Raw genomic sequence first — 14,595 nt, forward strand, 5'->3', positions numbered from 1 at the left:
AGGCATTCGCTGAAAAAGGGACAAAAGTGTTTAAAACACAAACGGATCGGCCAAAATAGAACTTGATATTGTGAAAATGTTTTGTTGGTCATTGAAGTCAGGTTGTCTATAGACATTTTATTGAGTTTTGAATCAGCTTTGTGCAATATTAACCGAGTTATGACATTTTCATTTCTGACATTAGACACTACCGGATGAATTGAATGGGTCGGTTCGATTTGAGAGCAACGTTACATATTATTACCTAAAGTCAACGTAGAAGATGAAAGAGTTATAATATAACATAGTGGTAAAAAGAATGCGGGAATTAGAATTTCAAAATAACCCCCTTATGAAAATACTTCTTACTACACAACAGTGGTGTAAATTTCTACAGTAGGTATCAAGCATTAATATTGGGACGTCCTTGGTTGGTACAGAGACGTATATGGTTGATATCGCTAAAGTTTAACATATTGGTATTGTAGAAAATATCTATATTACAATGTATTGTTTCCTCTGACTGTTCTTGAAATCCTTTAAAATCTGTACCGATGAAAGCCTACTCTTCTTCTTAAAACATTCTTATATCTAGTGCGTGCCGCTCCTAACAATAAGTACTTGTTATCGACAAATCAAGTAGCACCATAAACAACAAAAAGGCGAATCAGAGGAAGTAAGTATTCATGGTGGTTGACTTTGCATATGTTACACCACAAGGGTTTGTTTGGACGACTTAATTACCCATTAAGTATATGAGATGGTGGATGAGAAAGATGGATTTGTCAGAATTCATTTATGATCCCCAGTCATGATAGACAGCACTTCATTCTTCTTCAGAAAATCACAAACACCAGATACAGAAAGCATAATTCGTGGAACTCGCTCCCCAATTTGGTAGGCGAAATTCCTACCCTGAAGACTTTCAAAAGTCATTTAAACCACAGGGATCGGACGTTCTATATGTAAAATATCGCAATTATACTTCTAAAATAACAAGAATCGTGTAGATTTCTGTGTTTGAACAGGCACTGGTTCAATGAACCATTTAAGTTTTACCATGTTTTTTTATACTGCCCAACCAGATAGCATAGAATTATCATTAAAAAAGCGTCAAAACAGCTGATATCAGGTAACAACTGATGCTGAAGAAGCGATAACTGGTAATCTGATAGATAAAACTCAAATATACCAGTCTCAAATTTGAAAGATGTCTTCGTTTGTTTCATGATAAATGAGGAGTTTTGTTATATGTTAAAAGAATAGGCTATGAAGTTCTCCATGAAATTGTCCTGTAAGTAATGGGACACCCTGCATGCTTTACTTTGAGCCAATAAGTGTGACTGATAAAGTTATTATCATCTTTAGTTGTGACAGAGAGGCTGTACAGAAGTTTTACTTGAACTGCCTTGAAAACACAGAACAGAAGAAAAATGCTTGAACAACAAAAAAACATAAACAAAAAAAAAACTATTCAGTCTTGTAAAGATGCATTTGATTATTAAGATTTAGAACATAAGATAGAATTATGATAGACAGAAACTGCTGCACACCACTTGCCATAATTGAGTGATTTACATATATGTATTTATACTTTACAGAATGGACAGTGGCATGGTCAAACTGCTTGGTTAACCGGAGGTACAACATCAGAAAGGATGACAGTGGTAGTGGAATTTCATCGAAACATCAATCTCATCACCAGCCTTCTGTTTGTAATTGGGCATTCTCTAGCCACAGGTACATACTATGTGACTTTCTAGCCTCAGGTGCATACAATGTTACTCTTAAATCACAAGATTGCTTCAATAGTTCAGTCCTTGGAGAGTTGACCTACGTGACCTTAGTTGGAGATCCCGTGACTGTTTTATGCTTTTCGGGAAGCTGAGAATTTGACCGTTATTTGTTGAGGTATAAGTGACCTCAGCAAACCTCTTTACCCTTACCAATCTGGATGACATGCGATGGGCCTTCCATAGGTTATTCTGTAAGGTAGCCACTCCACCTCAATATGACCCTATTTATTAATGGAGCTATGAACCTTGCAAACTTTATTAACATGTATATATAATAGGAACGATGTCACACAAGTTGATACAATGGGGCTCTCTCTAGTCAATGGTAGATACAAAAGAGCTCTCTAGTCACAGGTGTATACAAGAGGGCTTTCTCTAATCATGGGTATATACTAGACAGCTTTATCTAGTCACAAATATGAAATAATTCACTTTTAAGTCACATGTGTCTACATTGGGGCTCAAGTCACAGGTAGATATGATGGAGTGCCCTCTGCTTACATTTATACATATATGTATATAACAAGTCAAAGTTTTCCATGGGTACTCCAAATTTATGAGTGTAGGGGTCTTTTGTCTATTAAGAAGTAAAACTTAAGATTTTTTTGTTGGTCAGGGGAAACCCTTATTGATCCCTATCTAGTCATTGTTAGATATAATGAGGCTTTCTCTAGGCACAGATTGATGCCATTGCACTTTTTTTGGTTTAAAGGTGGAAATCATCCTTAACTATGTTTTTAGTCCATGACATTTAAAAAAAATGTAGCACAGTTAAAACAATGCACTATTATTTAATGACTGTATTTATTCATCATTGTCAGTTACAAGATATTTCCTGGTTTCTTTTTACAGATGCTGCCAGTGATGCCAGCAAAACTTGGGTAGACATTTTCAACACTTTCACATATTGGAACGGAACTTACAAATACAGCTTCCACAGCTATCTGTGTAGTTTTACTGTGAATTCAGTTGACGCACATGCAGGAATATACGCAACATTTTCTGATGGCAATGCAGAATTCGACATCTCTGGTTTGTAATTGTACAATCCCCCACACACATTTCAGCTGACTTTGAAATATTCATATTATTTCAGTCCACTTTCTTAATTGTTATGCAATCTATAAAAAACATATGATGAAACTATTCAAAAGGATATTTCAAATCAAAATTTGAAATAAAATATTGTGAAAAAATGTTCCTTACTTCTCATGCAATGTGAAAGTGTGAGAAATTAAACTCCAAATCAAATAGTTAATGACAGATTCATATTCTCAAAAACTTCTTAAGAACTAGAAATAGCAGGGGAATTGTCTATGTATTTTTTCTGAAGTAATGAATAAAGGATAGCATATCAACACTTTTCACAACATATGCCAACTTAACAAAATGACAACAATAAGAAGGCTTATACATAAGGATTATAGCAAGCCTTAATGCTATCCTCTTTGTTGACTGAAAGGTCAAAGGTCAATTGCTGAATTGCTTACCTGTCTTATAAGTGACAGTGACATATTTTTGACTAATTCTCACCAGAAGCAATTTTCAAATTTCAGCCAAGCATGGAACAAAAGATTTGGTTTCCTTGAAAAAAATCTTGCTTTAAAAATTTTTCATAAAAACAAATACAACTGCTTGAACAATTAAAAGAAAAGTGATGAAGGTCTCGGAGCTTTTCAGTCTGTGTTTTATTTGAAGATGGGGCTAAATTTTTACAAACAAAAGACTTTTGTTTGCTGCAAACACCACTACCAAATACTGGTATATCTTTAAATACTGAATTTTGAGATAATTTTTTTTTCAGGTTATTTCTATGGAAGTGATACTTCCCATACTAGGATCATATTTACTATGACAAAGCTTACAAAATCCAGCCCCATTTTTGGTCCCAATGCTGAATTCCAGTTAGTGGGCTACCTGAGCAGGAAATCGGGCTATGACGGTTGGATTTTCCGAGGCAACGCTACAAAGCCAGATGGAAACTTTTTTCAAGGATTCAATTTTTCTGCAGATAATGGTAAGATACTTGGTTTTCTCTGTTAAAAATAAGCTTATAGTGTTGAAATCATCCCGTGGAATTTAATGGAAAAGAGGGTGACTTAGTCATGATTTGGTCTAAAGTCAAGATCACACAGGTAAATGATTTTAACACATTATATGTTTTGTTATAGAAGTGTATTTAGACGATAGCTTGTCAAAGACAAAATATTTTTGTTACTAACATTTTTCATTTAAACACGTTACAATTTAGTTAAGAAACAAGCAATATTACGTTGAGTAAAGATGAAAGTCTGTTTTTCTGTTTATAGTTACAACCAATATGTTTGTGTGAGTATTCCTTTAAAGGGGTATCATGTCATATGTCTTTGTGTAAACATTTTATAGGCTGGTACATTTTGGTTAATATCACATATTTTTGCCTCACTATGTTTACTACAATATAGCACTGTAAAGGGTGTTATTTTTCAGGGTCTCTAATGTGTTGCTGTTTTTTTTTAAATAGAACATAATCATGTTAAAAAAATACCTTGAAAATAATATGATCAGGCTGTTTAACAACCGTGAAAAAGTCCAAACTTTCTGCTTCAAGCTTTTGATAAAAGTGGAAAAAAATTTAATCAAAAGAAAACAATGTCACAGTATGTTAAGCACTATTTGTTTCTGTGTGGACGTTGTTGTATTTCGTACTTAATGCTAATTTTATTTTGGTCATTATTAGGGAAGATAACTCCTGCTGCCCCGTATCCTCCAGGAAATGAATCACTGCGCGTAGGCCTCACCATTGGACTAAGTCTTTTGTGTGCTTTCATAGGCGTGGCAGCCATGGTATCTATCACTGTGTGGGCTATACGCAAAGGATATCTGCGTCATGTACCAACCAGTTACGAAAATTTTAAAAATCCAAAACCAGCATACAGAGCAGAAGATGACAGTTTACATATCTAATGTCTTTTTTTTATTTTTAATGTTGAGTTTTGTCTTTGAATACTTTTTTTTCTGCAATGCTATAACTGTATACAAATATTGTGTGAGCTATATACTGTTTAAAATATCTTTATAAAAGCAAGTATGGATTATAGTGATGAAGGAGTCAGTTTTGTGATTATATTAGATATTAAGGGCAGCCTGTATTGCTATCGAGATATTCTATCAGTTTGGTGATCATATCAGATATTAAGGGCAGCCTGTATTGCTATCGAGATATTCTATCAGTTTGGTATCATATCAAATATTAAAGGCAGCCTGTATTGCCATCGAGATATTCTGTCTGTATTTTTAATACAAAGTTTGATAACATTTTGGATAACCATGTTATCCTTAAGAAAAAATGTCTACAAATATAAACAAGAAATGGCATGTAGCAGTTTGAAAGTTATCAAGTATTTTACTTCACAGTAGTGATGGTTTTAGTAACACTTACCGTGTGTACGTGTTGTTCTATCGCCATAGAAATGTTCCAATAATCCAATATTGAAGCATTCCTGTCCTCCATCCATGGGGGACATTTTTTTTTCACTCATTTGATAAATCAATTTTTATCTTTTTTTCCATCTATTGTTTTTGCAAATGTTTATGACTACAGTTCTGTTTTAATATTTACATGCACATTCCTGATATTAATGTTTTGTGTCGTCATAAATAATTATATATAGTTTGTCATTCTAATTCATGTTGATTATTAGGGCTTTGAAAAGTTGAATAAATGCTTTGAATTTTGATACCCTAGGGATCTAAAGCTTCTAAACAGTAGTTGAAATTGTTCTTAAATAAAGATGAAAGAGTTATAAAATTATAGTTAGTATAAAGATTATATTGTTTAATTTATTTAGCATAAATATCAAAATTCCTTGGTGAAGGTAAAAACCTTCAATCAAGTAACGAAAACATCTTGATTTCGTGGATTAAAAGAAAACATCTTGATTTCGTGGATTAAACGAAAACATCTTGATTTCGTGGATTAAATGAAAACATATGGATTTCGTGGATTGAACGAAAACATCTTGATTTCGTGGGTACTAAGATATTGCTCAAAAACCCCACTAATACAAAACAACACATGTCTAGTTTTTGCAGTGTATTGATTTATTGTTATATTTTGTAGATCAACATTAGTATATGTCCATGATATCAACGAATTCACCCCCATAAAAACATAAAATACAAAATGTATTGATTTTACAGAATAGAATTATTGACAAGTTACTGTGTTGTTATATTGATATACATAAGACTATACATATCATTCCTACTTTACTATTTCCATCTGTAAATCAGAAAAATTTCATTTTGAAGTGCACAGATGCCATTGTTGTATTTTTTTTTTCTTTTCCATTGAATGAAAGTCGGTTCATTGTTAATAGCAAAAGGTTGATAGAATGTACTGAAATTTTTGGGATTAGTTTGAAGGAATCCCATGAATTTTTGCAAACCAGCAGTAGTTTTACAGTTTCTGGTCTCCGGTGACAATATCTCATATCTTCCTTTGTTGTCAGATAATGATTTTGTGCTCAGTATCTCTATCTAAATTCAGTGATAAAACCCGTTTTGAAATCCCCTTCGTGTAATAGAAAACAATAATAATATGACAATTATGAACCCAAGGATGTGATTTTGAGTTCTGAATGTGAACTAATATTTCACTCTGAAATATCTCTTTAGATCCAGTTAACAAAATATGTCTATTTATCATGGTAATGTGTTAATAAATTCATTACGATAAAGCACACAAGAATCTGCTACTCTCTGCTAAGGGATATAACAAAAGTGTCAATCTTTTAATATTACATACAACCTTAAGGGATAGTTTTCAGGAATTTGTTTTTTAATCAGAATGGTCTCAATCAAAAAAGTTCCACCGCAGAATTTTTTTTTTTTATTATTCTGACTTACTAGAGAGGTAAAAGTATTCCCTTTGATTTTGTGTCTGGTTGTCAGTTCATTTTTCTGTGGAAAGCTTGTACTTTCACCAAACATATGTTTATATATACATATATATGTATGTTTCTTTGGACATTTCAGAAACTGGGCAACAGGCAAAGCCCAATTCTAAGCTCATTATCTTGTTAATCATTGTTTAGAAATTGTACTAGGTGTAGAAGTAATTTTTTTTACATTTATATTTCACATGGTGATTGCAAACAGTTGTTCCAGTACTGTGCACTGAATGCTTACACATATAAGGTATTTTAGATTATAAACCTTTTTTTTTTCATTTGATGTTTGTAAATATATTTAACAAAGGTTCGATTGCTGGGATGATTGTCTCATGAAAAGCCAGTATCATTCTGAAATGTGGTTTCCTCATATGAGTTGGTTACTACCTCAAGGAACCAAATATGGAAGGTCTGTCATATACAACAGTATATGTAAAGCTATTGGAGTAAGGTGTCCTGCCTTAGGAACCAACCATGACAGCAAAGAATGATCTGTTATCTCAGTATTCAAAAGTCTGATATCCAACATTCCAAACTTTAATGTGTCAGCATGATAGACGTTATGTATGCTGCTTTTGTTATCCTTTTTCAGTATAAAAGTACTGTAAGCTTCGGTAATAACCATTTCAGCGTTCAATAGATTTAATTTGTGAGATCTAAAATTATTTTATATATAAATCAATTTGTTAAATACCTTAGCCCACCTCATTCTTCCCTTGATCACTTTTAAGTCCCTGTACTGTTATAGGGAAACTTATATCATTTCCTGTGTTCATCCCTTTCTGTCCTGCCCTGGTGGATCCCATCTTTCTCGCCCTCCTGCTGCATCCTTCTCCACTTTCACATTGTCCTGTACCACACTGCATCCCATCTTATCCTGCTGTGGTTTATATATATATATATGGCTATTATTCATCCTACATAAACTTACTGTTGTGGAACGCTTACTTGCCTTTTTAAGTGATTAAGAAATTGTGATTTTTTTAAAAGAATTTGTTAATGTTGCTATGTTATGCATGGATGGACATGTTGTTTTTGTCCATTTTTTTTATTTGTTGTGATATACATGTGATCAGAATCTCTAAAATAATATTCCATTGAATGTCTTTCATCCATTTGATTTTATCAAATGTCTGTGCCTCTACTCATTGTTCTACATTGAGTGCCATGTGTAGTTTCCCAATGTTACTGTAGACAACCTCTTGTTTCTCGTGATTTGTTTACTTCATTCAAGTTTATCTTACGATACTTTTAGGATTAAATACAAAATCCAGTCAATTTTCTATTTTCAAACTTTCTTTATTCACTGATATACATGAAAAAACACTGGTGACATTCATTTCACATGCACAGTTATAAGAACACCTATTGGTGCAGTAATGGACTGAAATTTCTCGTTTTATGATTTTGGTGTTTTATCTTCGTAGCATCACTTAAAGACAGTGGATTGAAAATTTCCTTGATTAACGTTATAAATTTCATATGAAATACATGAGATCTTCTAATTATCCTATACACATATGGATATCCTCTCCTTGGAGGAGAGTTTTTTATTCCTCAAATACAGTGAATGAGCCATAGTCAACTTTTTTTTCTTGGTTAGGATTTGCAGTTATCTCCCTTCTTCAGACAACGATAATTGAATTTCATACCTGCGGATCTTGAGGAGTACTAAGCTAACAAAAGACGTTCATGGTGACATCAAGCTGCAAGTTTAACAGGTTTTCTTTCCATTAAAGCAGAATTAGAAGCAAATGTATGTTTTTCAAACATTTTTTAGATCTGCTATAGTTTGACTCGTTTGGAACTGTTGGCATTTTAAAATGCTGTTTATTTCATGGTTTTGTAGCAAAAAACTGTTATGTGTATAATTAAAGCACTGAATTTTGACACATCTGTAAAACTGTAATTAACACCTTTTTAGAATTGACGCAAATTTTTAAAAATTTGCATGATAAATTGTAAAAAATCTGTTTTTTGCAATAATTCTCAAGTTTTAAGTATGAATATAATTTACTGAAATAGCGAAAATTGGATGGATGCTATTTCTACATACGACCTAGTCAGCAGTTTTATATGTCTGTCTGTACTATAAACATACGTACTTATATGTATTTATGGTTTGGGTGTGTCAATTTGTCAAGCAATCAATATTTTTAAACATAGATCTTTTTGGCTGTCAGAATACCTGGTTATACCAGTTTGACTGTTAACTTGAATCCAAACATTTTCTACTTTTGGAGTTGAACTATAAAGTTCAGTTTTCTGACTCGCCTTTTTTTATATGCTTTCAACGTTGTACTTGCTTTCAGTTTTTAATCAGGACGTAATTTCAAATAAAATGCATTTTATGTATCTTGTATTATTGCATGAATTTGAAATTGCTATTTTTGTAATAAATATTTAAAAGATTTAAATCATCTTTTTAAATGTATTGAATTTGTTTTTACATGTACTTGTCACGGAAGACAATCATTTATGTCCCGTTTGACAAAATATAATGAACATTTTAATAAACAGTGTTTCTACAGAAAAAAAGAGAGAACATAATTAGATTTTATATCTCGTGTTAAATTATAATTAGGTTATGACTTTTCAGACATGGATTCTGTGACAATAATGAGAATAAACCTGATTGATTCAAACGTATCATTATCTACTGAAGACATTGGATCAGACACAAGTTATCAATTTAACTACTTATCATCGCCTTCTAACAGATAAACAATCGATATGTATTAATAATGAATAACAGTATGAATGAATTCATCGTTAATACACAATTAATAATAAAGATATGTAAAAACTTCACTTGTTGTAAACTTCATCAAAATCTTTTGCTGGATTTTATGAAAGTATGCACGTAATTATAGATTTTATATTCATTTCCAGAGTAAGTTGTGGATTTCCCAACAAATTAGGAAAGAAAGCAAATTCTGTTATTTGTAAAAAAAAATAATGATAATGATGGTCGGATCTTGAGGGGGAAAAGCGACTGCCATTGATAACACGTATATTGATGAGTGAGTGTACACTTAGATACTGTAGAGATCGTTTTTCTCGTTTGTTGAAATTTTCGCGGGTTGGCTTACAATTTGAAGCAAAAAGAATAATTTCTTTGGTGGAAATTACCGAACAAACTACAGTTATCATTATATATTTTCATTTTCAATATATATTTGTTTTATTCCATCTACAAAAACAAATGTGTAGATAGGTAAACAAATAAATAAATAGAAAGATTTGAAAATATTTTTCAAAAGCATAACGCAACTGTATTCTTGAAAGATTCGCTGCACCAATTCAAGCCAAAATAACTTATCTTTATTGTGTGTGTGTATATATATATGTATATATATAATTTAGTAAGTAATATCGACGGTATGGTCCAATATTGGTACTGGATCTTAACAAACAAATGTTCGTTGGATGCGTGTTACTGAAATAGATATATGATCAATGAAGTAATAGCGACGGTACGGACAAGCGAATTATCAAATTTTCGAGACAACCCGCTCCTTTATCAAGACACAAATATAACATAAATTACACCACATACATAGAACATAACACATGAAATGCGGCTTGGGACGGTATTTCGTCCGTTATAAAGGGCCTTCGGCGTCCATCGGCCGAAGGGATGATCAAGAAACCTGATTTTATACCAGCGCTCTCGATTTAGATTTATAACTTTATAGAATTGTATGTTAACTTTTAAAGAAAGAGAAAGAAACAAATATTGACTAAATCAATTAAACAATGTTTACATCTATTTATATCCTTTTAATCCATCATTGTTTGAAAGTGGCTTGGGATAGTTTCTTTGTCCGTTGTAAAGGGCTTTCGGCGTCCACCGGCCGAAGGGATTATTGAGGCCCTACATTTACACCATCCCTCTCGATTTCGATTTATAACTTTGGATTTGTTTTATGTTCTGTGTATGTGATGTAATTTATGGAATATTTGTGTCTTGATAAAAGGGCAGATTGCCTCGAATATTTAACAATTCGCTTGTCCGTACAGTCGCTATTACTTCATTGATCACACCTACACACCACCACACAAACATACACGCACGCGCACACACATGCACATATATATTATTTTATTGATTGTATGTTTACTTTTAAAGAAAGAAAAAGAAACAAATACTGACTAAAGCAAAAAACTTCTGACAATTATTGTTTGAAATGTGACATGAAAACAAATTATATCTCAATATAACGAATACAAACATATACACGATCACATTTTAAACTCGAAATTGATAAAACTAAGAGAAATATGAACCACTTAAACAATTCACCGTATAGAGATACGATTAGAAATATCTCCATGACCTAATCCAATAAAACCTATTTATTTTAAGTCTGTACAAGTTTGACCTAGTTTTACCAACTCTTTTGTTTTCGTTACGATATTGTTTACATGTCAGTGATTAAAAAAAACATTTTCACGTGACATATCTATGTATCAAGGTAACGTTGAAGGTTTATCGAACACTGCCATGTTTTATACCTTCCTGTGACGTTAATTACCTAGAGTAGCCATGGATCTAAGGGAGCAATGACATGACTCACCGGCTGTAGCTTGTCTGAACATCCTATCAACGTCATCGTATGTCTGTAGCCTTGATGAGACCAGACAATTGTTTGTAATTACCTACACATAAAACGAAAAACGTTAAGTTCAGAAATGAAAACTTTTCATTTTACTTTTTCGACCACTTTGGCTTTCTCTCTCAGTCGCCTCCTAGGTTTCAAAACTTAGGCACTTAGCATCACTGATGAGTCCCGAAAGAACGAAGTAGCTGTAATATGCTGTTTACTTTAAGTGCATCAATGATGAGTCCCGAAAGAATAAAACAGCTGTATCATGTAGTTTAATTAATTCTTTGACTCTATTGCATCCATTTTAAAAGATTTTTATTGAAACATATCATTCATTTATGTGTCTTTGTACTGTTTTGTTCAGAGTAAGTACAATGTAATGTCAGTCACCTTTATCCGTCTACGTACAAAATTTAAATCTCCTATCAGAACATAATTTGTTTCAAAGTGAAAGTAAGTAACAGACATCTAATTGTCTATAATTTAACGACTAATTTTGTTCACCATCACTCTAAATGTACAAACGAGGAAGAAATAGACGGAGCTGGGGTAATAATAAAAGTATTTGATATGACAAACGTTCAGTGATTCATTAAAAGGCATGAAAAATGTGACAAAAGTTAATGAGATCGACAGACGTCATGGCTGGAGGCCAAATTTATGTAATTAAGGAGTTCGTTTAACAGTTGTTATATCACGATGATGTATACACAAATATGCGATAAATAACTAATGGGTTTTTTTGATATCTTTTTTTTGATATGTGTACCCTTACATGAGATTCCACTTCTTATTCCTGAAAATCGTCAAAAATTTTTATCGTACCATCATCAGGTTGTAGGCAGTTCAAATCCGCCTGCGTTCGTGGTCTGTGGTTTGTCCGTCGTCAGCCCTTAAACAATTATTGTTATCGCTATTTCTCGAGAAGTCCATACTTTCACTGATCTTTCTCAAATTTCATATAAAGGTTACCCTAAATCATTACTTGACACCTTTTTGATTTTGAGACTGATCAGAAAAACAAAATGACGGACAGGCGGCTATCTGGGTTTTGCACAACGAAAGTTTGTATCACAGGGACTTGGTTCGAATTTCCGACCCATGTTCCAAACATATTTAACAAATGGACCATGAGTCGGAAATTAAGATTTTCGAAAGGAACAGGATATATCCAATCAAATCATATGTCCTTGATAAAGTAGTGAAAAGACAATAAAGACAATTATTGAGCTATATTTATCTACAAAATCAATTATCCACAAAGAAGATGAATTTTTCAAAACCGCAAAAGAGGAATTTGAACCCCAAAGGAAATAAATGATTTTAGATAATGATATTAATTTAAGCACGAGGACAAGTCAGGTTCTTGTCAATTTATCAACATTATGAGTTTCGAATACTATCGTCATGAAGGATTATGTGACATAGTCATAAAATACAGGTTCACATAACTGTCTTTATTGTGATTAGTTTCTCACAGTTTTAAATCAACCAGATAACCTGCGTGATACTAATTCAGGTAAGTGTCTCGGCCATCCATTATCTTATCCTATTAACCTAAGATCAATGATATGCCACTCGGCTATCTATTGTAACTATATCTATTACTTATAAAAGACATTTGTTATCCATGACTAATGTGACACGGTTTTAAACACATGAGGTAAAGACACGTGAATTTTCTGTTCGTAAACAAAAACACGAAAAATATTAACGAAATGTATAAGTTTGGTAGAAGCAGCGTCTCGTTAGTCTCCTAATATAGCGAATGTAGGGGTGGCAGAGCTAACATCTGTCTAACGTTTTACATGTTATTGAATTGATGAAATACATGCCCTGGTATACTCTTGAATGATGTTTAATATCAATGTCTACCGGACAGCGCAATAAAATAACTGAATGCTAAAAAGTGAAGTAAAAATCGATGAACCCAGAATACAAAATAATATCAAAATCCGACTATTGCTGTTACACTTATTAAGTATTTTTGTTTTATTATCATTCAGAACTTGACATTTGTCAGACATAGTTAGATAATCTATTAACATCAGACAATAAAGAAACAATGATTTCTCATCAATAATATGCAATATGATCAGAACTGCAGTCATGTTGATTCTGAAATAATCCCCGTTAATTCTGCAGTAATCCATGTTAATTCTGAAATAATCCCCGTTAATTCTGAAATAATCCCCGTTAATTCTGAAATAAGCCCCGTTAATTCTGAAATAATCCCCGTTAATTCTGCAGTAATCCATGTTAATTCTGAAATAATTCCCGTTAATTCTGAAATAATCACCGTTAATTCTGAAATAATCCCCGTTAATTCTGAAATAAACCCCGTTAATTCTGAAATAGTCCTCGTTAATTCTGCAGTAGTCACCATTAATTCTGAAATAATCCCCGTTAATTCTGCAGTAATCCATGTTAATTATGAAATAATCCCCGTTAATTCTGAAATAATCCCCGTTAATTCTGCAGTAATCCATGTTAATTCTGAAATAATCCCCGTTAATTCTGCAGTAATCCCCGTTAATTCGTGGGATACACCCTCTTACTTATATTGTACCGAGGATGATAACATTATTAAAAAGGTCTTAGAATATCTGAGAGAAATAAAGTGATAATAAAATTGGGGCTAAAATAAGCTAATATATAGAAGTTCTTATAACACAACCAATAGAAGATTAGAGCCCTTTACTGATGTATCCGAATTGTCTTCAGTACATTGTTACCATCTTGTGTTTTGTTTGTTTGTTTTTGTCTATGAGCTGTTTGACATCTCGTACCACTATTTAGTGAACATAGGATTACCGTACAGCCGAAAAAGTTGGTCGGTTCCTTACCTTAAGTCAGTGCTAGTATGCTCTAGTTATTGAAACGTCACACTGGTTGTGTTATAAGAACTTCTATTCTATTGCCATTACAAACCCGAAGAAAACGTTCCGAAATATACATTTATGATGCAACGTACTCCATTTGAGAGAAATTCACTTAGTGTAGGCAGCGACCCAATTATATCATCTTCGATACTCCAGGGATTACGCTCACTGTCGATCTCCGCACCCCTGAAACATTTCCTGGCAAAATTGAAGGCACTTGCGAATTTGAATGGTCTAGAGTGGGTTTCAGGGGAAATGATACTGCCAAATCATAGATTGATATGCTTCTTTGAAGATTACAAAGGAGCGACGCACAACTTCAAAGCAAAGAACAGCAATGAAATGCTCTAGAGTGCAGTGAGCACTCGTGGTCGTTACTCGTGGAGTATCGAAA

At 32.9% G+C, this 14,595-nt stretch overlaps 1 protein-coding gene across 1 annotated transcript; it reads left to right on the forward strand.

Annotated features, from left to right (window-relative positions):
- Nucleotides 1-1,607: 1,607 nt before the first annotated feature.
- LOC132544462 (uncharacterized) lies at nt 1,608-5,576 on the forward strand. Its single transcript, XM_060208059.1, has 4 exons — nt 1,608-1,719; nt 2,628-2,807; nt 3,580-3,792; nt 4,495-5,576. Exons 1-4 carry the CDS (start codon nt 1,638-1,640, stop codon nt 4,719-4,721), a joined length of 702 nt encoding a protein of 233 aa, XP_060064042.1. The 5' UTR covers nt 1,608-1,637; the 3' UTR covers nt 4,722-5,576.
- The last annotated feature ends 9,019 nt before the right edge of the window (nt 5,577-14,595 follow it).

This window comes from Ylistrum balloti, unplaced genomic scaffold, assembly GCF_031769215.1.
Source record: "Ylistrum balloti isolate Yb309-2 unplaced genomic scaffold, AGI_CSIRO_Ybal_v1 Utg369798, whole genome shotgun sequence".
NCBI classification, from domain to species: Eukaryota; Metazoa; Mollusca; class Bivalvia; order Pectinida; family Pectinidae; genus Ylistrum; species Ylistrum balloti.

Excerpts from the sequence above, each read along its gene's own strand:
- LOC132544462 (XM_060208059.1), top strand. The coding sequence starts at position 1,638 with ATGACAGTGGTAGTGGAATTTCATCGAAACATCAATCTCATCACCAGC. Across the intron at positions 2,808-3,579 it reads TGCAGAATTCGACATCTCTG|GTTATTTCTATGGAAGTGAT; the intron begins GTTTGTAATTGT and ends TTTTTTTTTCAG. Across the intron at positions 3,793-4,494 it reads CAATTTTTCTGCAGATAATG|GGAAGATAACTCCTGCTGCC; the intron begins GTAAGATACTTG and ends GGTCATTATTAG.